This window comes from Eupeodes corollae, chromosome 1 (assembly GCF_945859685.1).
Source record: "Eupeodes corollae chromosome 1, idEupCoro1.1, whole genome shotgun sequence".
Taxonomy (NCBI): domain Eukaryota; kingdom Metazoa; phylum Arthropoda; class Insecta; order Diptera; family Syrphidae; genus Eupeodes; species Eupeodes corollae.
This window is the reverse complement of record NC_079147.1, coordinates 218430046-218457019: the sequence shown is the minus strand read 5'-3', so window position 1 is coordinate 218457019 and position 26974 is coordinate 218430046. Positions and strand designations below refer to the sequence as shown.

Sequence of the window (26974 nt, the reverse complement as noted above, 5' to 3'; positions counted from 1 at the left end):
ATGAATGCATTCTATAACAAGAAGATCTTGAAAGTTTAACATTTTGTCGAAATCGTTTCGACTATAAAATAAACACATCATTTTATTCAACAGTAGCCCTTAAAAAAGACATGGATGTATTTTTTTATTAAAAACTAAACTTCTTAACACATATTGACTTTTTAGTGGCAAAAGGTAATTTGATACTGGATTTTATCTTCAAAATTCAAAAACGCATTGCAAGAGTTTTAGTGAAAATACTTCACTGAGACAATTAGATATATTGAGCACCAGAGGCTTCAGGGCAATAAAGAAGCTGAGGCCCCCTCGCCACAAATTATTTTCAAAATAAAGTAAACCATTTTTTTCACTCGAGTTTTTCAATAAACAATCTCTTGTGAAACCAAGTATTTTTTTGGTATTGAACAAACACATATAAAAAATATAAACGGAAAAAAGAATTATCTGAAATTAAATTTTAGGGTTAACGAACGGAACCTTTCGAACTTTTTTCTCCGAAAAATCGTTGATGATGTCGTTAAAATCCAGTTCTCGCAGTCAATCACTTTCAATGCACAGGAGAGAAAGCTTCCATAGACGGTTTTGTCCCATCGTGGTTCGAATGCCTTTTTTTATAATTTTCATTTTTGAAAATGAGCTCTCTCCAGTGTCATTTGTTAACATTAAAACCAAATACATTCTCAATGCAATTTCGATGTTTGGGAATGTAGCTCTGAAATTTTGATTTTCGTGAACTTGGTAGTAAAATAGTTCCAGCGATTGAGTTGTTCAAAAGTCCTTTTCCTTTTTGTACAAATTGAACCATCACCAAGAATAGGCTCTAAATATTCCGGATACACTTTCACCAATGCCTCTGCTGAAGCGTGCAAATTTTTAGCATCCATCTTCTCGATGTGATTCATGAATCCAAATCTCGAACGTTCAGCTTCATAAGCGTGCAATCTTTCAGTAAGAGAAACGGATAACTGGTCAATCACTGGGATGAAGGCTGATACTTTGTATTTTTCCTTGGGTGACAGATTTGCGTCTTGTGCTTTCGAGCGGATTCAACCTCACATTTCTCGTTTTGGTGCGGGTGCGTGATTGTACATATTTATCTGTATGGGATACTTTTTTGGCTGCTTCCTCGTATTTATCAAAATCATCTCGTTTGGATTAAATAGTGCACGCATTGCCGATTCAAGAATCATTTTTGGGTCTTGCAACATCTTGTTTGTAGCGTTTAAACGCTCCAAGATATCGTTCCAAAATGTTGAAAACAAAGCGGTTTTGAGTCTAATTATCTTCTGTAGAAGGTTCGTCGCTTCATTCCTCATGATGTCTTTTTGCTCTTTATTGGAAAATATGCTGGTTAGAGCTTCTTCGATTTCGGAATAGCCTTTGACTAAGGCTTTCGTAACTTCAGACCGACAAGACCAACGAGTGTCGCTGAGCTTTTTTAAGACCAAAAACTGGCCACTTTTCTTCTCCGATAATTTTTCAATCAGAAATCGGTGCCGCTCTGTACTGGTTGTAATCACAATTTTCAAGTTCTGTGGAACCTTTTTTAGCCCAATACTCGATCATTTAATTTGTTATACTAGCAGGCCAAAGACCGATGTAATTTTCGAGACCACAAACTCCTCCGAGGTTGCGGGCCAGAACCACCCCACTCAGCCAATAAGCGATTGGGGTACTCCCTCAAGATGGGTAGTGAATTGGAACTGCTTCTTATTGGTATATAGTAATATAATTGAATTATAAATGTTGTTATACTTAAAATATAGTGCTGAGTCATACACATCTGTCTATAATAATTGTAATAGAATATCATCTTCTTCTTAGCTTCTTCTATATCATTTAACTTAAGTTAGCTCTCTTCTATTGTTGACTTTCAAGCGAGCCACATCTTACCTAAATACTTTAATAAAACTTTATGTAAGTAAGTAAAAGTCTTCTTTAATCATTTACAAGAAGTTATGATACTTATCAGGGCCATTTGAGATATTGATATATTTCACTGATTTTTGTTATTTAAGATTAATATAATTAGATAATCATGTATGTACAAAGTACTGTAGGCTGTAGGTAAACGTAAAAGAGCAACAAAAAAAACATATCAGAGGAAAAGATTTGTATTAGTGTTTACTAGTTGGAATTTGAAACAAAAATTTTCCGGAGTCTCTATTGTGGGGGCCCCAGGGCTTCCGCCCGGTTGCACTTTCCTCAGTCCGGCCCTGTATTGACGAATCATATTTGTTGCTCTGATATTTCAGCGAGGATGCTGAGAAACCGATTGTTTTTTTATGTTCCATTTTACAGAACAAATAATGGTGGTAATAAACCATTTTCCAGGTATTTAAGAGAAGTCAATGCCGTCTGCGATATTATTCACTTTAGTCTTTATGTCGACCACTTTTTGACACATATTGGGCGGAATCTCAGCCATAACTTGACGAATTTTTATTTTTAAGTGCTCATGATGAGAAATTAAGCGGCCAGGAAATATCTGTTGCAATAAAACCATACACCCCAGCACCCATTCGACGTATTCACGACTTTGTGAATGGTCAGCTGAATTCAGTCGTTGAGTGAGCTGGACTTTGTATGGATGTAGGAGTAGATCCAAATGCAAAATACGCCATAATGTGCCGGAAGACAAGGAATCGACACATTCGGGTCTTCGGCAACACTTTCACTCACAGCAGCGATATCCTCATTGGTACGAGCGTAACGATGATGCACAGCCCTTACAATACATGTACACTATCGTAAATGTCAGACTTCCAACTGAAAACAAATTGATTTAACAACTTAGTTTTACAGGTGTGGAATTCCAAGCTTATACTTTTAGAAATCGCAAAATGTATAACCTGTTGCAATCTTAATTGGTAAGTTTTAGCTTAGTTTTTCGCAATTTTTAAGAGTAAAGAATTTTAGCTTCAATCACGTTCCTCTGCATAGTTACTATCCGCAATCTAGTACCATGGCATAATTTCGAAGCATTTAAATTCCTCATAAGTATTATTGGAGCCCCAATTTTTAAATCCAGTTTATGCGAGGAAGTCCTAATGTATTCAAATCTTGATCAGTCAGATTATTAATAGAAAGATAAGTTTGTTGATGGGCCTGAAACATTGAAAGAATTTTATTATTTATGCTTGTAACAGAAACGTTTTGAGGTGCTAAAATCGCTCGTTCGCGTAACCAATCATCCGTTTTCTCAGAAATTTGGGCGACTTGTCGGTAAACATAAGCTATTAAATTGTCTTGTGAAGTAACGCTAGTTGCAAATGTTGGTTCTATTAGTACTTCACCATCATCATTAAAAATATTTCTATTTCCTATATCCAAAAGAGTTCTTGAAAATTGTGCTGCAATTTTTGCTTGCATTCTAAATTTAGCAAGCAAAACAATTGATCAAGAACGTTTTTCCAGTCCCGTCAGGTGTATCAACAAAGAAAATGTTACCATATCCTAAATCACCATGTATGAAAGATGGAAAATGTACCAATGCATTTAAAAAAGACTTTTTGAAAGACACTCAATCAGGAGTAGAAATATTTTGCTGACACAGTTTTTTTTTAGGAACTCTTGGTGATGGATGGACTTGTAGTACGTTAATTGAATAACCGTCTTCACCACGACTAACAGGACTTTTCTGCTATTCATCGGGGGGAATTTTACTTGAATTTTCACTAATCATTATTCTGCTATTCATTCGAAGTGAATCTGTGTATGTTGGTAAAGTCGGTAATACTGCGGGGTATTCTTCTATTCACGTGAAAGTTTTCATTCTATACAATTCAGATCCACATATAAAATGCAGCGGATTTTTCATTTGATGTCTGGTTTGTTAATTTTTGTAAGCAAAATGTAAGTGAAAACTAATTTACTGCTAAATTTAGAATATTCGTTTTATAAATAAAAGAATATTAACATATTTAGGGGAAGGAAGACACTTTTTAACATATCTCCGAAGCTTACTGTTTGAGGATTCTCTTATTCAATTACAATTGGAATAAAAAGTCCAATACTGCCTATTTCCAAAAATTACACAAATTATTCTGTTTAGGTGGATTTATTTAACTTAATTTTTGTATGAATCAAAACAATTTATCCAACATTCCCAAGATTTTTAAATGAACAGCTATTTATTTGAATGTCAAATTGGTTTGGGATACTGTAGTTCACCCGATGGTTAGTGGCAGTGTGAAAGGGAAAAGGGAATCAAATGGGTGAATCGAATATACGATCCACGAATAGGGCTGTAAATATAAAAGGGTACTGCAGTGCATCGTAAGACCGGTGTATTTCACTTAAACGTTTTAGAGTGTTATCTTGTTCTCGCACAACAATATCCCTTTTTGTAAATTCTTGTCCAACAATTAATATGGCTACATCATCAACTTGAGGTGCATTATAACGGCCTCTGTGCTCTGTCTGTGGCTCACGGTAAGCTCTGAGAATGACTTGAAAATTTTCTATATTTGATGGCATTGCTTCACAAGCACTCTTGAAGCTGCGCACGTAAGGATTGTGACAATGTAACTAATATTGCAAGTCGTTTAATAATTCTCTGCAAGTATTTAGGGCTATCTACATTCGCCGTTGTTCTTCGCTGACCGAATCAAACATGAAATTTTCCGTTCGTCAGGGTTGTTTGGTAAAAGAGATCCAAGTAAATGATAGACTTGACTCTGAAATTTAAATGTAGGCATAAAATCTGCTTGTCTGATATCATTGGCACCAAATGACGGAAAGCAGAATTGTAAACACGAATCATATCAAGAAAATGTTTAGAATCTCGATGGGAATGATTCAATGACGGAAAGCAGAATTGTAAACACGAATCATATCAAGAAAATGTTTAGAATCTCGATGAGAATGATTCAAAAGACTTTTTAATGGTTCCGGTAGATCAGCAATTTCTCCCAATAAAACTTTTCCTTCTGAACAGCAGAGACCTCTGTTGTACGACAAAAATTGCACTTGGTATTCATATTTACCATCGAAACTTGAGATCAGTGACTTAGTGATATTTGGATTTTATATGTATAGATAACTGACTAACATTATCGGACTTTACTATTTATCCCTAAAACATGCTCCGTGATATCCTCTTTCATTTAAAAAAAAAATGCATGACAATAGGACAAGATGTTTCGCAGCCAAAACGCAACAAAGATTTCCTCTTTTGCTTGATTTTAGCTTTACATAGATTAATTCTTATTATCATTGTCAAGTAATCACTTAAGCGTTGTAACTCTGCTTAATGAAATAAACTGATCTAAACTTGACGGAAAAAAGGCAACCAATCTAGATCTTGATTTTATATCTAATCAAGATACATTTCTTAATACCCATCAACCATACGACTGTGAACAATACTCTTTCAATTAACCTCAATTTCTTATTTCTATAATAAATCCAGTATTCCGATTAGCATACCTCAGCATTTGACATAAGAGCATCATCCTTATAACCAAAAAAAAAGTAGCTACGCTAAGGTTTCTAGCTTCACAAAAAAATCACAGTTTTAACACAAATAACATTTTTTGGTAACAAAAACAAAGAACCAATAAAAATAAGTATCCCCGTTTATTTTCCATTGCGTAGGTTAGGTACCTTGCTGTGGTCTTTAAATTACCAACCCTCCTACCCATATCTCATGTACAACAAAGCAGAAAAAATCAAAAAAAAAGGATCAAGAAAGAGATGAAAGGCAAAAAGTTTTTCTTAACAAACAACAACAAAAAAATGAAAAATTGCCATTAGAAATAAAAAAGAGAAAATAACCTAAACGCCTTCAGGCATCAGGAAACTGTAAAAATAGAGACAAGAAAGTAAGCGAAACAAAAAAAAAAATATTTTAGAAACAAAAAGAGATAAAGGGAAAAACTTAGATAGGTTCAAGAAGTTCGTAAATTTCATTACTGAATTAGGAGGAAAAGCCCCATTTTTGTTCGTTCGTCCTTAACGACTCAAATAAATCATCTAAATGAGCAAAAATATATAGGTTGTCGTTCGTTACAGCTTTTTGGCTTAGATATACTTTGACTTGCTCCCACCCCTTTACCATCCCCGTTTTTACCAGCAGTTTGTTATTCATCCCCTTCTTCTTCTTCTTCGTTTTCGTTGTACTCAACAATATCTATGATATAATAAAGAAGTAAAAGAGAATATGAGAGAATAGAAAAAAAAACAACAAAATAATAAAGAATATTATTTAATGCTACGTTTAAGTTGTGTACTCAATTGTGAATTTATATTTATAAATATATAAATAAAATAAAAGTACGATCATAATTCCATTTGATATGCCTATAATCCTACTATCAACTTTGCCATAACGACTTTCTGGCCGACGCCTGTCGATTCGATTTAGGAAGACAGGAGAAAAAGGGTGGTTGGGGCGATTCTCAGGAGGCATTGGCGATGGCGCCCCCAACGAAAAGTATAACAGTGGGGTGGTTTTGCTGACAAATTTGATTATTATCAAATATCTATACTAATTTCTTGTCAATTCTATTGGTAGTTTAGAAAAGAAGGCTATACAACAAATGGAAGCTAAGTAGGTTACGTGAAGAAAGCGTGATATCAACATCTGATAGCCATATTTTCTCAGATAGTCAGGCCGCTATCAAATCTCTGGACTCTGTCTCTACAAACTCTATAACAGGCCATAATTGTTGACCATCTCTAATGGAGATGGCACAACAGTTTTATATTCACCTTTGCTGGATGCGCCGGGCCCTAGAGACATTCCAGGTAATTGTAAGGCAGATGAAATCGCCAGGAATGGTACAGTGCAGCCCATTCTACCACGTTTGCTACTTGTAAATTGTTGCTAAATCAAGGCGCTATGAAGAAGGCAAGCACCAGGTGGAACAAAATCACCACGTGTCAGCTCACGAAATACATCTGGCCAACACTAGATTCAAGCGTTCAAGCTGCTTGCTATCTCTAAGCAGATCGCATATAAGCTCGATAATAGGTGTCATTACCAGACACTGTCTGTTGGAAAGCACGCCACGCGGCTAAGCGTATTCTCAAATGACTTTTGCAAAAGCTTTATGGACGAGGAAGAGGAGGAAACAGTTCTTCACCTTCTCTGTGCATGCCCTACTCTAGCTTAAAAACGCAACAATTGCCTAGGAGAATTCTTCTTTTACGATCTAAACGATCTAAATCATATCAGCATAATCAGCCTCTCACGTCTCGTAAGGGACTCAAACTGGTTCAATTGAGCTTAGGAGGAAGTCACTTTAACCTAACCTGATTTAACCATATCGACTTTAAAATCGTCTAGAGTATTTTTTATCTTTGTTCTGTTGGTTTGGTTGAGGCTTTATCAATTTTCATTGATAAGAGCCTTCGTCTTCAAGAAGATTTTTTAGTCAATACTTTTGTAAAAATCATTTACATAAATCTACACAAAAAGCCACTACGAAACGAGATGCTCATAGGCCTTAACTTTAAGTTGAAGCTGATCGTGATTTAAAAAGTACGTGTCTAGAGTGCGTTTTCAGCCAGCTTGGTTAGCACAATTAGAAACATGAAACATACTCGCAGAAGTATTCTTGGGAAAAACTGTCTGGTAGGATCCTTCTGATCATGTAAGTACTACTTAATTTTTAAAATCTCGCAAGAGATTATGTGTCAAATGAGATTTAATTGAAAGCTATCAAAGAACAATATTTTTAAGTGCCATGATGTTCCTTTAGCGTTGGACTTAAGTGCCGTCCAAAACGATCCTACATTTTATTTTTATTCTAATTGGCCAGAGCGCTTCAGGTAAAAGCTTTGCTCTTTAAATTCCCCACTGTGAACTTCGGGTTAGAATTTTCCGCCTCGTTTTAATTTCCACCTCCCAATCGGAAAATGTACGTAGGTTGTTCTTGCTTTGACTTGTGCTGTGCTATGCTATTTTACTACAGCTATACATATGTACTACATCGTACAACCTATCGCTGCCGGTAGTTGTTCGATATCCTTCTCATCCTGCTGCTGCTGCTATACTAAGAGAAGAGTGAATGAATTGTGTAATTGTGTTTCGTTATCCTTAAATACCCTTGGGTTAAGGCATGAGATTCGCAAGAAGGGGTGTTTATGGATGAAAGTCACATAAGTTTGGTAGTAAGATGATACCCGTAAGCCAATTAAGACCGAGTAAAAGAGACAGAGAGATTCATTGGCAATGAAGGCCTTAATTTGTTTTTTTTTTCTACTGAAGTTTTGAGGGCGTTCTTGGCTTTGATGAATTATTTGTTATTTGTGATTTTGTGAAAAGCGCTGTATCAGACATTTGGTGGGAAAATATCTTTGTTTTTTGTTTTTCTTTTTGTTTTTGTATTTATTTTTGTTTGTAAGTTGCTAATTATGTTCATTAACAACGGTCTTTGATTCAGATATTTCAATTGCTGAGTAAATTTGCATAAAGTCACTTCATTAATTTGTCCTTGAATCAATATTTCAACATCAATTTAACTTAGTTAGGAAAGTTTTTGGAAGGAAAAAAGGGTCAGAAAATTGTTGGCGATAGATTTCTATCAAAAAGAAAAAGCTTTTTTTAAATCGTCGTGGGAGAAATAATATTTATTTTTTAACAAGCATGAAAATTGAGATTGTTTTTTTTTTTAAGAGCAACCATTTCTAGGATTATTTGACTTTACAATAAGAAATAGAAAAATATAGAAGGTGACGTCATGGGAGGCAAATAAATGTGCGGGACGACGGAGCTAATGGTTGATTGCGATATCTTTTGGAGATTTGTAGGGTTAGGGGATCTAAAAAGAATTTACAATCATAACTGTTGAGCGGACAAGTCAGCTACCATGCTGATGGAATATTTTATAAAAGTTTTACTATGATGACTAAATTTAAGATTAACGGTTCAAATAAATACGTAAAACTAATGTAGACTGAGAGGTTGAAATGGTAAACAAGTGTTTACAGGTTTTTCTCAAAACCCATGCTGATCTAGTTAACATAATTAAAGTCCAACGACTTAGATGGCTAGGTAATTTAGGGCGAATGGAACTAAACGCTCCAGCCCGGAAGGTCTTCCAATCCAATCCCGAGAGACGGCGCGGCGCAGTAGAGGAAGACCGCTACTCAGGTGGCTCACGCAGGTGGATTAAGACCTTAACCAACTTGGCGTGTGAAACTGGAGACAGCTAGCTAAGGACCGAGCTGGCTGGAGACGCATGTTGGTTTAGGCCCAGGTCCGCCCGGACAGTAGCGACACCTTAAGTAAGTAAGTAATGTAGAATCAAGAAGGCTTAGCAGTTGTTTTAGAAGCAGAAGCATGGACCTTAATAAGAACGGTAGAAAGACTGTTAGTTTGATTTTCAGCAGACAAATTGTATAGAGAGCGAATGAAGATGAACTTACAAAGTTTCGCGAAAGCTAAAAATGTAGGAAGTTAAGATTTAGCTCACTATCAAGCAAAAATTCAACAGACGGGATGGGTAGTTATCAGTGTGGGTCGCATCCCAGCCTCTTTTTTTTTACTTTTTAATTCAAGCACTTTCCTTAATGGTCAAGCAGAAAACACTATGGACTTGTTTCTAACCCTTATTAGTACACTATTAGCGTACAATCTCTTCTATACACAACTTACCTCCGTAGTTTATCTGCTAATTTCTCTTGCAAAAACCCTCCAGTTTAAAAAAGATCTCCTATAAGACAACTGTCTGGCAAATACGAGAAATCCAACTGGAACATTCTCAAAAATTATTTTGGGATCTTTCACTGGTCACTACGATTCCTCTATGGTGACGTTGACTACAATGCAAATATAATCACAAGTTTGATTCTTTTAAGAAATATGAACTTTCATCCCAAAGAAAACGCATGGTTTGATTTGAGCTGTAAAATTAAAGATGAGAGTTTCCATTTATTTAAAGCCAACTAAACTAAGGAAAACCCGTATTCGAAGACCCAAATTTTTGAATGACAAAAATACTGCAATGTCCCAATGGCAGTACAATTTTTTGGTCAAACACAAGTAATTCTTCGTCTGGAGGCTTCTTAATAACCGATTTCGTAGCAATAGGTCATATGGTGATCTTACTTAACAGTGAAATTAATTTTTAAATACTTTTAGAGGGAGTAATATTATTCGGACAATTTAATACAAGTAGTATTAGATAAGTCCAAGTCTAAAAACTTCAAAATAAATGGTGGTTTGCCCCAGGGTTCTGTTTTATCTCCGACACTCTTTCTCATTTTTATTAATGATGTCCTGTTTAAAACTTCAAATCCATTTACCAGTTTCGCTGACGATAGTACCCTCAGCTTTTCACAACACTGCTCTTCGGTTGTGGATTTACAACGGAAATGTATGATTAGCTCATAAAATTTTGACCTGAATTTAATTTCTCGAAAACTTAATGCTCCATTAGTGCGAGTGCATCAAGATGACTGAAAACCTCGAAATTTTCGGTATGTTTATCTCCAATTACCTTTTGTGGAAGGATCTTCTTCTGTACTCCAAACCTTGTATTTAATACTCATCTTTGGGTTGGTTCTTTTGAAACTTACTTAAGCCTCTTGTACTCTATTGGACGGATATGGTATTCCAATATAATTTTTGATAAGATCATTGTTGAATCATTTAAGTCACTTCAAAAACGTTGTCCCATTTTTTTACCGCATTTCTCCTCTACAGTAATTCAACCGTAATACTAGCGTCTCTAAGTATGCTCCTCAGTATACCCCGAGCTCTATTTTTGTCAAAATGTCAAGTACAGATATTCATTTTTTAGGTGTACTACGCGAATGTGGAATGCTTTTCTAAACTCTGTCTTGCTCAGTCATTGAAATATTCAGCAATTCAAACTCAATATGCACCTACACCTCCTTGCAAACGCTCCTTCCTCCACTGTGTCGTAGAGTACATCAGAAATGGACCTTAATAAGAACGGTAGAAAGACTGTTAGTTTGATTTTCAGCAGACAAATTGTATAGAGAGCGAATGAAGATGAACTTACAAAGTTTCGCGAAAGCTAAAAATGTAGGAAGTTAAGATTTAGCTCACTATCAAGCAAAAATTCAACAGACGGGATGGGTAGTTATCAGTGTGGGTCGCATCCCAGCCTCTTTTTTTTTACTTTTTAATTCAAGCACTTTCCTTAATGGTCAAGCAGAAAACACTATGGACTTGTTTCTAACCCTTATTAGTACACTATTAGCGTACAATCTCTTCTATACACAACTTACCTCCGTAGTTTATCTGCTAATTTCTCTTGCAAAAACCCTCCAGTTTAAAAAAGATCTCCTATAAGACAACTGTCTGGCAAATACGAGAAATCCAACTGGAACATTCTCAAAAATTATTTTGGGATCTTTCACTGGTCACTACGATTCCTCTATGGTGACGTTGACTACAATGCAAATATAATCACAAGTTTGATTCTTTTAAGAAATATGAACTTTCATCCCAAAGAAAACGCATGGTTTGATTTGAGCTGTAAAATTAAAGATGAGAGTTTCCATTTATTTAAAGCCAACTAAACTAAGGAAAACCCGTATTCGAAGACCCAAATTTTTGAATGACAAAAATACTGCAATGTCCCAATGGCAGTACAATTTTTTGGTCAAACACAAGTAATTCTTCGTCTGGAGGCTTCTTAATAACCGATTTCGTAGCAATAGGTCATATGGTGATCTTACTTAACAGTGAAATTAATTTTTAAATACTTTTAGAGGGAGTAATATTATTCGGACAATTTAATACAAGTAGTATTAGATAAGTCCAAGTCTAAAAACTTCAAAATAAATGGTGGTTTGCCCCAGGGTTCTGTTTTATCTCCGACACTCTTTCTCATTTTTATTAATGATGTCCTGTTTAAAACTTCAAATCCATTTACCAGTTTCGCTGACGATAGTACCCTCAGCTTTTCACAACACTGCTCTTCGGTTGTGGATTTACAACGGAAATGTATGATTAGCTCATAAAATTTTGACCTGAATTTAATTTCTCGAAAACTTAATGCTCCATTAGTGCGAGTGCATCAAGATGACTGAAAACCTCGAAATTTTCGGTATGTTTATCTCCAATTACCTTTTGTGGAAGGATCTTCTTCTGTACTCCAAACCTTGTATTTAATACTCATCTTTGGGTTGGTTCTTTTGAAACTTACTTAAGCCTCTTGTACTCTATTGGACGGATATGGTATTCCAATATAATTTTTGATAAGATCATTGTTGAATCATTTAAGTCACTTCAAAAACGTTGTCCCATTTTTTTACCGCATTTCTCCTCTACAGTAATTCAACCGTAATACTAGCGTCTCTAAGTATGCTCCTCAGTATACCCCGAGCTCTATTTTTGTCAAAATGTCAAGTACAGATATTCATTTTTTAGGTGTACTACGCGAATGTGGAATGCTTTTCTAAACTCTGTCTTGCTCAGTCATTGAAATATTCAGCAATTCAAACTCAATATGCACCTACACCTCCTTGCAAACGCTCCTTCCTCCACTGTGTCGTAGAGTACATCAGAAATCTCCTTGAGTGTGCTTCAATTGAAACATTTGAACACTGAGAATTATGTATGAATCGATTTCCAAGGTAACTCTCCTACAAGAAGATAGTAGTTGAGTCGAAATTTGTTTTTAATCAATCAATCAATTTTAAAAGTTACATTAAATTTAACTTCAAAAGTTTTTTTATTTTCTATTTTTAATTTTAAAATAAAGCTGTAAGGTATAGATTCTCCCAGGACTCTGACTACAACCTTATCTTTCAAAATTTGTGAAATTCCTGGCATACCAAACGCTGTGACCCAACAAACCCTTGACAACTACGTTACACGCATAAAGTATGTATATAGGAATTCCTTTTCACAAATAATACAACCTACTGGATGCTGATAATCGTATCGTTCTCAAGTTTTCCAAGAAATTCAGGGACTAGATAATGTTTTTTTTTATATTCCTATTTAAGACCGAAGTATTCTTACACTTATCTAAAATTCCAAACAAAACCCTAGGAACTCTAAATAAATTGATTCAGTTAAGTGAAATTGAGTTGAAAACCCCAACAATCTTTAGCACACGAAACGAACTTAATATCTTCTCATCATTTAGCTACATAATTTGTTGAAACAATGCAAGAATAATTATTGTCTTTAAAATTTCAGAGGCGTACATTATCAGAGGGAAAACCCAACCCCACTTCACCATTCTAAACCTACCCAACAGATTATATAGACCAGGCTCATTTTCCAAAAAAAAAAAATAAGAAAAAAAGAATTTTCTTCTCCATTAACCACCATCAACAGAAATTGTTCATTCTATTTGACATTTCCCAAAGTCAAAGTCCATCCGTATTTATATACCCCCCATCTATAAACTGACTATGTCTCCCACACTGCCTCTCAAAGCTCATGCAGAGGCCGACTCTGAGGCCGAGGCTGACTGTCACCCACATGATTATCTGCAAATGATTTTTGCTTAAAAATGAACAACGAAGATGTAGAAGGAAAAAAAAAGAAGAAAAAAACACAAAAATGTCACCCTAATCAACACGTCTTCAAGCGATTTCGGGCATTTTCATTCTTGGCTTAAACCAGATATCTCGTTAGTATGCTTGGCTGCACAAGAAAAAACCCCAAATGACAAACCAATTTGCAAAACTGGGCCTGTCTCTTGCGTATTCTTCTTCTCTTTATTTTCACCCTGCTGGTTTCCATTTATTGTGGGCTCTGGGTCTGCTGATGACTCTGAATTTGAAGGTCTGAAGGGGAAATAAACGATTCGAAGTATGTTTTCTTTTGCTCTTGCTTTTCTCCCAAGAAACGATTTTCAAACAAAATTAAATTATCGTTTAGTGTACCTACATCTTTGTTCCGCCATCCTCTCACCTACTCACCAGCACCCTAAAGCAGCGCCAGCTAGAGCCCACCTCCCCTTCCCATTTCACCGCATAAAAAATAGCCAGTTATAAATTGAAAAAGTTAATAAAGAGGAAAGTTATGCACCACCCCCAAAAAAAAAAACATGTGAGGCGAGCGAGAATGCTATTTGCTATTCGGGGCTCCGAGCTCTGGTGTGTTCCGTGTGGAACTGTCAGGTTGGCATGAGATCTACTGAGATGTAGGCCATACGACGACGATCCATTTCCATATCCATAGATTCAAGACACAACTGATGGACCGAGTGGAAATTTGAATTTGAAAAGTTGTGTGTTTTCTTTTTTCATTCTATTTGTATTTTCAAAACCATTTTCTTTTCTAGTAAGAATTTTCCCGTAGGAAGAAGATTATAACGAGCAACACAAATGCCACAATTATTCGCACATGTTACACGAGTAGTATACAATTTTTAAGCATGTAGTAACGGATGGTGGGCGGTGAATGGTTGAGTGTGTTTATAGTCGGGACCGTAAAGTTGCATTTTTAAATTATTTTTGTTTGTCATAAACTGCATTTTTTTGCATAATAAGCGCACACTCAAGGGGATAATACTACCCTTATTATGAAGACACAGTGGGAGCACTAGGAAAGGGAGGTTAAAAGAAGGCGTCGGTGCACATTGGTTTTGAAATCCTGAATATTACAATGGCTGGGACAGAGGAGGACAGAGTGTGGCAAGGCATTCCACATTCGCATAGTGCGGCTAAAGAACGAATCTCTGTACTTGACAATACGACCGAAGTTTGGCTCGAGGGTATATTAATGAGCATTCCTAGAAGAGCGAGTATTACGGTTGAACTGTTTAATTGGAGGAATTCAACTGGCTATTTCTCTGACTAGAGCATAAACCAATAAAATAACGGTAAAAGAGGGTGAGACAAGAAACATTTCGACGATGTTCAAGCGACCTAAAAGATACTATGATGGTGTTATCAGCAAATCATTTAAATGCTATACGTTCAATACTGTCCAAGAGGTTTAAGTACGTTGCAGGAGCATCATCTTAGATATGAGAGTTGATGCACATTTCAAGGATGTCAAGATTTTCAGTTTCGTTGATGCAAGTCCAATCCATGGATAATGGCAAGGGGGGTATATCTCCCTTTAACGATACAAGACAGCATTTGGTTTTCGAAACAATAAATTCCACGCTATTTTTTATTTCCCATTGTACAATGCTGTTTAGGTCGGAATTTATTGAACTTATCGTATTTTGTCGTTGCAATTCCACATCCGAAGGAAAAGGGACGTGAGTCTGAGAACGAATATGAAAAGCTAAGAGTACTATCGTCAGCGAAACAATGCATTGGATTAGAAGTTGCAGACAGGAGATCATCCATAAAAATAAGAAAGAGTGTTGGAGATAGAACAGAGCCCTGGGGCACACCAGCATTTATTTTGTGGTTTTCAGACTTGAACCCATCCAATACTTCTTGTATTCAACGATCCAACAGGGAATTACTAATCCAATGAAGCAGGGATTCGTGAAAACCGAAAGCACGCATTTTCGATAAGAAAAACTAATGCCAAACTCTATCAAATGCTTTTGAAATATCAAGTGCAATAATCTTACTTTCTCCAAAACGATGTAGATTTGCTCTGCTATTTGGTGAGATGAACCATTAGATCACCAGTGGACCTATTGCTACGAAAGCTTAATAGTCGAGATATTTCTTGAGCTGATAATTAATCAGAGTTTCCATGACTTTGGAAAGAAAGGACGTAAGTGCAATCAGTCGGTAATTAGATGGTGAGAAGATTCGCCTTTTTTGGGAATAGGCTGGACAAATGCTGTTTTCCATCCGCTCGGAACGAGACTTAAGGAGTAGGACAGATGAAAAAGCTTACGCAGTAGTTTTGCCAGCGTTGAAGAACACTTCTTCAGAACAATAGCTGGGATACCATCCGGACCAGTCGATTTATGAATGTTGAGATCTTTAACAACTCTTACCACAGTACGAGTGCGAAAAAAGATTGGTCCCATAGAATCATTAACTCGCTCAAGTACAGGTGTTTAAGAATGCCGAACATCGGACGCAACACCCTATAAAATATAACTTGCAAAATCATAACATTAAATTTCATTATATCTATGTATGCGCTTCCCGCAATGCACATCATATTTTCTTTTATGTACATACTCTATGTACTAACATAAACTGTAAATTCTCTATCTCCATTGAATTGCCTAATCTGTATACCTTTTTTAATCGTGACTCTGCATTCAATCACCAACGAGATCGGTTGGCTTAAACACTTAATCACAATTCACAACAAGTCAAACATATTTTGTACAGTCAAACATTCTACATAAATTCACACAGTTCACAATCATTAAATAATAAAATACAGTCAATTAATTATTAATAAGTTGAACAAAGTTATTTTATTTAAACAAACAACAGACGGAACATACATACAGACATTTACACGTAATTATAAACACAACAAGGAGGTACACGATTACACAAACACAAATTGGAATTGGTAACAAATTATCAAACTTACTAACACCAATTATTAAATTTACAAAATATTAACAATTTATTAAACAAAACACACTATACATTTTCACACAAATCGAACATTCATACATTCATCATTCATCCAAATCATAAATTTCATACAATCCAAATCATAAAATGGTCCTTCGAGCCGGATAACGCTTTTTTTATGAGAAACCAGTGCCTTTCAATTTAATTAATTGAACTTAAATAAAAAAAAAAAAAAAGCACAGTGCGGTTCGTAATAAAGTGGACAGGTTTTTTATTCCGGTTTTTAGACCACACATAAAAAAAAGAGGTGATTTTGCGGGAAGGTGTAGGCCGTTATTTAGGCGTATAGTTTTGATTATTTAGACAGTTAGTCGCTAACGTTTTTTTAACAAACGGTACCTACTTTTCCTAACGGGCATTTTATGCAGATATTTCATACATTTTGAAATTAAAATTAATTCAAAATACGCTTTAATTAATTCATTGTTTTTTCTAATTAAAATGAATAAAGTTATCGCAAAGCGTGGTCGTGTTAAAGGCTGTATTACTCTTACAGCAACATATGCTAGTGCGATTCCAATTTCGACGACTTCAGAGACATTAGAATTTCGTCTTGAAAAACTTAATGAAGCGTGGCAAGAGTTCATAACATTACAAAATGAACTTTTAGACTTTATCGGTACCAAAGATTACGTTGATCGTGAATCGGAATTTGCCGAATATGAGGCAAAATATTTTGAAACTCACGCTTTGCTGACAGATGCGATTCGCGTTAAATCTAAAGCTCACGGGTCTAGTGAAAAGGGTATCGCTCAAGGTTACCATACGCCGTCGGAAGATTCTGATATGAGCATGCCGTACAAGTCCGTTAAATTACCAACCATTACAATTGAACCCTTTTCGGGTGAATATAAAGATTGGCCAACTTTTCGGGACATGTTCCAGGGAACTGTCGATTCGAATAGAACAATTACCAATACGCAAAAGTTACACTTTCTAAAATCGTTTCTGCGGGGAGAAGCCGCGAATCTTCTCAAACATATTCAGTGTTCGGAAAATAATTATATTGAGGCTTGGACAAGATTAGAGCAACGTTACGATCAAAAGCATCTTATCGTCCGTTCTTTTATTCATTCGTTTCTTTCGCTTCCATCATGCAATATAGCCAACGTCCAATCGCTTCGTAAGATTACCAACGGTGCTGATGAAGCTGTGCGGGGACTCAACGCGTTGGACACGAACACACGTGATCCATGGCTTATTTATCTACTTCTCCAAAAGGTAGATCAAGATACTAAGAGGGCTTGGGCTGAGGAAGTTGGTTCACGAGGTGATTCAACCATACATGAATTTTTAGAATTTCTTCAAACACGTTGCCAGTGTCTTGAAGCTTGCAGTTCTTTTCCAAATCCTACCAGCACCCGAGCGGTTCGTGCGCATTTAGTGAAATCTGGTCCAAGCTGCCCAAAATGCCAAGAAGGGCACTTACTTTCAAGTTGTCAAGCCTTTAAGACCTTGAATATCGAATCTCGTCGTGAATTCGTACGAAACAAGTCACTCTGTTTCAATTGCTTGCGTTCGGGGCATGCCTCCAATAATTGTCGCCTCACAGTTCGTTGCCATTTATGCCGCTCTCGTCATCATTCTCTTCTCCATTCGTCTCAGTCTCAAAATTCTAATCAAACATCAAATCAAACTTCGAATTTTAATTCAAGTCGTAATTCAAATCAAGGTTCTAATGCAGTTTCTGATTCAAATCATCAGTCGATAAATTCTAATTCTGAAAATCCAACTCCACATTCTTCAAATTCACTCATTGCAAATCATTCAATCTCATTCAAACCTAATCACCAAGTTTCAACAATTTTACCAACAGCTGTAGCCCGAATTCGGGATAATCAAGGACTTTATCAAATCGTGCGCGTTCTTCTCGACTCTGGTTCTCAGGTGTCATTTATAACTGAGCAAGCAGCTCAACGCCTAGGGCTCCCTCGAAAACGTTTAAGAATACCAGTAGTAGGAATTGCGTCAAAATCTGCTGGAGTAACTAATGGTTTAGTCAATCTTAACATCGTCTCTTGCTACAGTTCCGAAATGATTGATCTCAGTTGCTACGTTTTGCCTACCATCACTTCATCGCTTCCACCACTATCAATCGATCAAATTCCTCAAAATCTTTCTTCTCTGAATCTTGCTGATCCTAACTACTGCGATCCTGGTCCAATCGACATTTTGATAGGGGCTGATAGAGTTTTCAATATCATAAAGGGAGCTGCTGAAATCGAAAAAGGAGGAACTCTTACTTCGATTCCAACTATTTTTGGCTGGGTCATAGCTGGTCATCATTCACAGCACTCACCAGTAAGATCAGGAATTCAAACATTTTGTACTCGGTTAGATCATGCTCAGGAGTTTGACTTAGAAAAATTCTGGAGGCTTGAGGAAGTTTCCAACGAACAACCACTGTCTCTTGAAGAACAGTTAGCTGAGGAAAACTTCGTCAAATCTCATACTCGTCTTCAAGATGGCAGATACGAAGTACAACTACCTTTCAAGTCAACAAAACTCAATTTCGGAGATTCCTTCGGTACGGCTCTAGCGCGTTTTCATTCCATTGAACGGAAGTTCAATTGCAATCCAAATCTGAAATCTGAATACACAAAATTCATAAATGAATATATTTCACTTGGACATATGGAAGAAGTACCTTCCAATGAAATTCTAAAGTCAAACAATTCAAGCTACTATTTGCCTCATCATGCAATCTTCAAAGGTGATAGTAGTACCACCAAAATCCGAGTTGTTTTCGACGCATCTGCGAAAACTCGATCGTCTCAATCTCTAAATGAAACCCTTCTTGTGGGTCCTACCATCCAACGTGACATATTTTCAATCTGTCTTAGATCTCGTCGACATGCCTATCTCATAACAGGAGATATTGAAAAAATGTACAGGCAGATCCGGGTTTCTCGAAACCACACAGACTTTCAGCGAATTGTCTGGCGCGAAAACCCTGAAGAACCATTGAAACATTTTCGTTTGCTCACTGTCACGTACGGAACTTCGGCTGCTCCATTTTTGGCTGTAAGAGTTTTGCAACAGTTAGCTGCAGAGTCTTCAAAAACTCATCCTCGAGCATCCAAAACTCTTCTCAATGATTTTTACGTTGATGACGTCATCACCGGTTCAGACACCATTGATGATCTTATTTCTCTTCGAATTGAATTGGTGGAGTTGTTGAAATCAGCTGGATTCAACCTTCGCAAGTGGACTACGAATTGCTGGCCACTACTTATCTCTTTACCAGAGGACCAGCGCGAACTTTCACCGGTGGACTTCGAAGAATCTAATTCTGTCAAAGTTCTGGGATTGCAATGGTGCCCATCCAGAGATATCTTTTCATATAAGGTCAAATTGAATCTAGTAAATTCATGTACTAAACGCCACATCTTGTCAGATGCTTCCAAAATCTTCGATCCTTTGGGATTTCTCGCGCCGATTGTAATAGGAGTAAAAATATTGCTTCAGGAACTCTGGAGGAAGCAGATCAACTGGGATGAAGAAGTTCCAGACTCTTTATCACAGCAATGGAACAACATCAGGAACGAGCTACATATCGTGGAAAACTTCGCAATTCCAAGGATCATGCTACAAAATAAAAATGAATGGGAACTGCACGGCTTTTGCGATGCATCCCTGGATGCATACGCAGCAGTCGTCTATTGTCGAAACATAAAACCAAATAATTCTATATCTGTTACGCTCGTTGCAGCAAAATCTAAGGTTGCCCCTTTAAAAGTTTTACCTCTTCCAAGGCTTGAGTTGTGTGGAGCCTTATTACTCGTTCGATTGCTTAACAAAATTAAGATTTCATTACAGGAACCAGAAGTCAAAACGTTTGCCTGGACTGATTCATCCATTGTCTTGCATTGGTTGGCCGCTCCCCCAAAGAATTGGTCGGTATTCATTGGAAACCGTACATCTGAAATCCTCACATCGTTGCCGATAAAATCTTGGAATCATGTACGTTCGGCTTCTAATCCTGCAGATGCCGCTACAAGAGGATTGTTACCATCAACTTTGGAAAAAACTACCCTTTGGTGGGAGGGACCCCAATGGCTTAGTAAAACTCGAGATCAATGGCCATCATCAAGTTACAATACGGCAGATATCGACACTCAGCACTTGGAAGAAAGAAAGGTTAAACCAATCGCACAGGTATTACATTCAAATATAAACTCGAATCACCCATTTGAAACTATAATCAATAACTCTTCAAGCTGGTTTAAAGTAGTACGTGTAGCATCATACGTGTTTCGTTTCATCGAAAATTATTTCCTACCTAAGGAAAAGCAGAATTTAAATCCACTTTTCACGGAAGAGTTATTCTATGCCAAAATTCGAATCATAAAATATGTTCAATCGTCTTTATTTTATTCAGACATTCATTCTTTAAAAACGAAAAACGAACTTTCATCAAAAAGCAGGCTTTTAAACTTAAGTCCATTTATCGATTCTTCAGGTGTTCTTCGTGTCGGCGGTCGGCTAGAACACTCAAATCTTACCTATTCAGAAAAGCACCCGATAATTTTGTGCAAATCTCATCGAGTCGCAAAGCTAATCGTGGATTTTACACATAAAAATCACTTACATGCCGGTGCCTCGCTTTTATTCGCCTTAATCAAACAAGACTTTTATATTCTGGGTTGCAGAAATCTCGCTCGAAAGGTTGTTCGGGACTGTACTCAATGTATTCGTCAGCGTAAAGCAACATCAAAACAGCTGATGGGAAATCTTCCATCCGAACGCATTCGGTACGCTCGACCATTCAGTAGAGTAGGCTGCGATTATGCAGGTCCAATATCACTACGTTTAAATCGGGGTAGGAACCCAAAATTCGTAAAGGCTTACATAGCGCTATTCGTATGTTTCGTGACAAAGGCAATCCACATCGAACTCGTCGGTGACCTGTCATCAATTGCCTTTTTGTCAGCTCTCGACCGCTTTGTGGCCCGCCGCGGTAAACCCTGTGAGATTTGGAGCGACAACGGAACCAACTTTGTTGGTGCTAAACGTCTACTCAACGAGCTCTACAATCATCTCTGCAGTCAACAACACAACAACATCGTCATCGACCACCTGTCTAAAGACAACATCAGTTGGAAGTTTATCCCACCGTCCTCTCCACATTTCGGAGGTCTCTGGGAATCAGGTGTTCGATCCATCAAGCTGCACCTGAAACGTGTCATAGGCGATACAATACTCACCTATGAAGAAATGTACACCTTATTAACAAAAATCGAAGCTTTGTTTAATTCACGCCCAATGTGGCAAACTTCTGATTGTGACCCTATTGCCCTAACACCTTCTCATTTTTTAATAGGGGAAGCATACACAGCTGTTCCTCAACCCGATGTTTCTAACTCTGTCATTTCAATTAAAACTAATTGGTCTCTTTTGCAGGCAATGCTTCAAGGCTTTTGGAAACGTTGGCATGCTGAATTTCTTACTTCATTGCAGCAACGCTCAAAATGGCAGAAATCGCAACCAAACCTCGAAGTTGATGATGTCGTTCTCCTCAAGGAACCCAATTTGCCTCCATTTAAGTGGATCGTTGGACGAATTATCAAAACCCACCCCGGAGCAGATGAAAAATGCCGAGTAGTAACTATTCGCACCAAATTTGGAGACTACGTTCGACCAACAATCAAAATTGCTCGATTACCTTGTTCTGAAAGGCCATAGGCTTTCAGGGGGGGCTGTATGTTTAAGAATGCCGAACATCGGACGCAACACCCTATAAAATATAACTTGCAAAATCATAACATTAAATTTCATTATATCTATGTATGCGCTTCCCGCAATGCACATCATATTTTCTTTTATGTACATACTCTATGTACTAACATAAACTGTAAATTCTCTATCTCCATTGAATTGCCTAATCTGTATACCTTTTTTAATCGTGACTCTGCATTCAATCACCAACGAGATCGGTTGGCTTAAACACTTAATCACAATTCACAACAAGTCAAACATATTTTGTACAGTCAAACATTCTACATAAATTCACACAGTTCACAATCATTAAATAATAAAATACAGTCAATTAATTATTAATAAGTTGAACAAAGTTATTTTATTTAAACAAACAACAGACGGAACATACATACAGACATTTACACGTAATTATAAACACAACAAGGAGGTACACGATTACACAAACACAAATTGGAATTGGTAACAAATTATCAAACTTACTAACACCAATTATTAAATTTACAAAATATTAACAATTTATTAAACAAAACACACTATACATTTTCACACAAATCGAACATTCATACATTCATCATTCATCCAAATCATAAATTTCATACAATCCAAATCAACAGGCGAATTCATAACACTCACTGGCAGCGTTGAATTTGCGACGAACTGCCTAACAAAAAGATAAGCTTTCTCCTAAGAGCTAACAAATGGAGGGGCATTGACAACGAGCGTAGGAACCGAGGAAGAGACAGAATTCCTCATATTTTTTACAAATGACAAAAGTTTTTACTGCCTTTGGGACATTGCAGTATTTCTCGCCGTAATTTTTGCTCATGTAAAAATTTGATCCGTAGAATAACGGCTTTGTAGGCCTTCCTGGCTTGCTTGAACTTATTCCGGTTTTCCTCAGTTGGATAGGCTTTCAAACAACGGAAATTTACCTTCTTGACCCTATTAACATCTTTACAGCTTGCAACGAACCATGCGTTTTCTTTAGGTCTGATGCTTTTAACCCTATTCGGGATAAATGTTCTCATTTCCAGAAGAATCAAACTTGTGATCATATCAGCGCTGGCGTCAACATCACCATCGAGGAAGCATAGTGACCAGTTAAAGATCCTAAAATAATTATTGAGACCGTCCCAGTTGGCTTTCTCGTATTGCCAAACGGTTCTTATAGGGGCTCTTTTTTTAACTGGACAGTTTTTACACGAGAATTTTGCTTATATGACACAATAGTCAGATTTGCCTAGAGGAGATAGAACACTAAGAGTGTACTTTCCAGGGTCAGAGTTAAGAAACAAGTCAAGAGTGTTTTCTGCTCGACCTACAACGTCCTTCAACTTCAACAATGTTTGATTCGATATTTTAAGTTTTGCAGTGTTTTTAAATCAATCTGTAGAAATTCATTATAAAATTATAGAAAAAAACACTGTTCTATCAAATTTATTGATAAAACAGTTGGCTTAATCTGTAATAGAAGTAGACATTTTTTACTTGATCGGATATCACTTTTCATAGTTTGATTTCGGTTTAATTTATCACTAAACAATTTTGGAAACTTATTTCTGAATATCCAGAATCGGCATTATTGGCCCATGGTTCTTTAAAAAGAACGAAAGAGCAGTTACGGTCAATTCAATTTCAAATTCCGACTATCTCAGTGCATTGATGAAATTGATGGCCACCTTCGAGATGTCGTTTTTAAAACCAAATAAAATAAAACTTTAAATGTACAGAAAAACTAGTTAAATCAATATTTCCAATACTTTTACAAATACATTTGATTTGAGCCATTTAGAAGTTGCGAGTTTGGTAACATTATATTCTTGATTTTCGAGAATCGAATCCCTGAAGATATGACATTTATTTATTTATTCACCATTTGACTTTGACACATTCGTGGAGCGAATACATATGATTAGGTACACTAAACGAACACTACAAAATTTGCCCAAATTTAACTATCAACAGAAATTAAAAGAGTGAATATATCTCTTTAAACATTCATTTATTACTTCGTTTGCCACAATATATTAAAGTTAATTGACATAACTAACAAATGATACATAGATTAAAATCGTTCTCATCAACTTTGAAATACATGTTTGTAATGGCAAAATTTTAAAGAAACTTTTGTTAACATTTTACTACGTAGCTGTTTACTAAATATTTAGTAATTTATTAACCGACTCCTCTTTCTAACTAGTAAATTACTTATTCCCTTTTATTAAAATACTGACATCTAAACATGTCTAAATAGTAACAGTTCGTGAAAATAAACAAACGTAAACAGCCCTCTACATTGGAATACCCGATTGAAAACTGGACCTTTTGATCTGGGCTGTTTTTTTTTACCTTCATCGTTTTCTTAAGGTGGTGTTGGAAATTTTATATAAAAAGATAAGTAAGAAAATGGAATAGATAATGGCACCGTAGCCACTAAGTGCAGCCCCGTTAAAACCCACAATGACAGTAATAAAGCTTTAACATTAAAAGATGCCACATGAATTTATCAAATTGCTAAAAGTTAAAGTATCTATTCCGTGACTTAAACAGATTGTTACAAGATGTTTAGTAAGAAGTCCGTTTAAAATTGGGCAAATCATTCAACAAAAAATTCGAAGAATGGTTTTGAAATTTTACTTAATCCTTTAAAATTTTGCGCCAAATAAACAAAAAAATATGTTATTCAAGAATCACTTCTATTAACAAGCTCATGTAGCTTTTATCATTGGTAATATAAATCAATTTATTTTTGATTTAAATCTGTCATAATAAACTTTTTGGCATTCCATTGAGCAAAATAAATGTCTTTTTTTTTATTTAAAATAAAATTTGAAGACTTCAGGTTTCTCAACACAGATATACCCTTCTTGGCATCAAATCCAATACAATTTGTATCTGTCAATTTGATTGATGTGGTTTGTAATGTGTTCGTTTGTGAAGTAAACAAATATTTTAGAAATAATAATGTTTTCTTAAAATATGGAAGCAGTTTTAAGTAAATTAGTTGGTACATTAAGCTCATTTTCGTATTTTGATGATTACATCAAGCAAATAATGTTTAAGAGCTTCAATAGATAAAGAAGAACAATGGTATAAAAAAGACTCCATTCACAGAAATAAAAATGTCCAATCCATAAACATCTTTCAAGTATTTAATTTAGTACTGTTACTATCCATTCATTCCATTAAATTTAGTGCCTTCCAAATTGAAATGACAACTCTGATACGCTAGTGATGGGTGTTTGGGATGGGGCATTGTAGACAGTACCCATGTTCATTTATATGAATGAATATGACAGTTGAGTGAGGGGGATGGTTGGTTTGGTTTGGTTCCATGCCCATTTCAATCTTCATGATCGCATTAGAGCTGCAATATGTACGCACGTCACGTTGCTCTATTTAGGTGGTAAACACAATGACAAAAGGCGAGGTCAAGCAAAAATAATTTCAATTCAATTTTAAAATTACATAACTACTAAATCATGCGGCAGATAATGTACTTTGTACTTCTATCTCTATCTTACAAGGGCTTTTTGACTTCGATGCGGTGCCGGTGTGGTTATATCGGTATATGGGATAAAAATTTGCTTCTTTCTTCTTTTTGCAATTCCATTTTCATAAGCCCCATGAACGGCTCAGCCCGGCCCGGCCCGGTCCGGACATTTTCCATTCCCATTGTTCATTGTTGGCACGACACGGCTATATGTATGTCTGCTACGACAACGACGACGTCGACGGCACTGAAAAGATGAGGTTTGTTTGTTTTGTTCTTTTATTTTGTTTGTTCCCTTTTTTATTTGCGCCTCTCTGCTATGCGGTAATGTGACACCATAAAAATATCATAAAAATATATATGATATTTATTTTTTATTTTGGGAGGGAAAACTTGATTTGTTATCAAATTGATAGTTTCCAATTTCAATGCAATACAAAATATTGGAAAGAATGAATAGAAATATGATTGCAATTTTTCAATCTTTTTTTTTTTACTTTTTTGCGTAAATATTGTAAGCAATTTATTATAAAAAAATAATATTAGATATTCATGGGATCGATAATGGGTTGCAGGAAAAAATGTGTGGGTATTGATTTTAATCCAATTTTTGTACAGATTATGTGGAAAATTTATGATTTTGATTAAATTTCACAAACAAAAATTAAACAAATGGATTTTCAATTGAAATCAAATTTAATGGTCTATACTCGACTCGTATATCTATCTATGTCATGCACACACTCGGGAGATTTAAAGCTTTCTGTCAATAATTTATTTATACAATTTTTATAATGGCATATAATTGTTTTTAATTGTGTCATTGCAAAAGGCAGTCTTTAAGGAAAAAAAAAAAAGAAATCGTTTAAAGCATCCACAGTGGTGCTTAAAACAATTTTTTGTTTGTAATGCCTTCTTTAAATCAAAAGAGGAGCGAGTGGAAATGATGTATTTTAAAATACTTTATGGTCAAAATTCTATATGAGACTGTACGATACTGTACATTTAAAATAATCTATTTCAAAATGATGTATTGTCAAAATACTGTATCTCATAATACTTTATAACACTAGAAGTTTTGACAGATCAAATTATTTGTTGCAATTGCAGATTATGATAGGAACAATTCATGCTAAAAATGGAAAAGATATACAAACAATTAAGAAGAAAATAATTAAAAAGTGAAAATAAGAAGAAGAAACCATTTATTTTGGTTTTGTTTTTATTTACTCAAAGACTTATGACTTAAATAAATAAATAAATTGGGTGGCGCAACAGTCCACAGACTTATGACTTGTCATA

At 35.9% G+C, this 26974-nt stretch overlaps 2 protein-coding genes across 6 annotated transcripts in view; one reads left to right on the top strand and one right to left on the bottom strand.

Annotated features, from left to right (window-relative positions):
- Nucleotides 1–26974, bottom strand: part of LOC129942563 (cadherin-87A) — a 164492-nt gene that overhangs the window by 39292 nt on the left and 98226 nt on the right. The window lies entirely within an intron of this gene.
- On the top strand, nucleotides 16900–22143 carry LOC129948679 (uncharacterized). The gene has a single exon (XM_056059762.1). It carries the CDS (start codon nucleotides 16900–16902, stop codon nucleotides 22141–22143), a length of 5244 nt encoding a protein of 1747 aa, XP_055915737.1.

Bases quoted from the DNA above. Each gene is read 5' to 3' on its own strand.
- LOC129948679 (XM_056059762.1), top strand. From the start codon at position 16,900: ATGAATAAAGTTATCGCAAAGCGTGGTCGTGTTAAAGGCTGTATTACT.